The 856-nt window shown below is 41.4% G+C and overlaps 1 protein-coding gene across 1 annotated transcript; it reads left to right on the top strand.

Moving 5' to 3' along the window:
* Window positions 1-76: 76 nt before the first annotated feature.
* Window positions 77-280, top strand: SARC_17561 (hypothetical protein; the record flags this gene model as incomplete). The annotated part of the gene is made up of 1 exon (XM_014288347.1): window positions 77-280. A coding segment is annotated over one exon (204 nt), but the record flags the coding sequence as incomplete, so codon positions are not given.
* Window positions 281-856: the final 576 nt, after the last annotated feature.

Raw genomic sequence — 856 nt, 5'->3', positions numbered from 1 at the left:
ATATAAATATATGTATATGTATATGTATGTATATATATATACCTGAAATCCACATATCTCGCACAAACACACACAGCAATTCGTCGACTTCCACGTGGTGTGGCGGATCAACGATGAAGAGGAGGACGAGAAGGACAAGTTCTATCCCATTAACTTCCTACGCAATGTGGCGCTGCAAGGTTCCGTTGCACCCTGGGTGTTTGAGATCGATGTGGATGTCAAGCCGAACTCAGACATGAAGTCCATGTCTCGATGGGTGTTTGAGGCGGATTTGCAAGTGGTATGGGCATGTGTGTGTCCTGTGCGATACGCGGTGGTGTGTGAATACTCTGTTGGTGGGAGTAGGTATTGGTATAGGCAAACGGGTTTAAGCTGAAATGCAAGTCATTATGTACGTGTTGAGTGATATATACGATAGCGGAAGCCAAGATATATCTAAACAGGATAGAGGGTGTCTGTTTCAGCTCATCACCAGATCTGTTGACTGTGTGTTTCTTCACTGAATTTCTCCTGGCGTGCTTGATGGTTCGTAGTATATCTGTCTGACATCATTAGTACCAGCTAATGCAGCCGGAAAATCCACAAAAGGTGTAGGTCTTCAACATTGATGTTTATTGACCTGGGCAGTCTTCACCTCGAACCACTGTAGAATTTGTCGAATGCGTACTCTTGTGTGCTCTCTAACTGTTTGTGTATTTCTGACATAAGACATATACACAGTCGCTCATCCCCACAGATGTTGCAAATATTACAATTGTTTTGCTTAAACTAAACCCCACCTTCCCAGATGATTAAATGTATATATATATATATATATATATATATATATATATCTGTGTGTGTGTATGTATGTTGT

Source organism: Sphaeroforma arctica (genome assembly GCF_001186125.1).
Source record: "Sphaeroforma arctica JP610 unplaced genomic scaffold supercont1.11186, whole genome shotgun sequence".
NCBI classification, from domain to species: domain Eukaryota; class Ichthyosporea; order Ichthyophonida; genus Sphaeroforma; species Sphaeroforma arctica.
The sequence above is the reverse complement of the archived record's forward strand: the minus strand, read 5'-3'. Positions and strand labels throughout refer to the sequence as shown.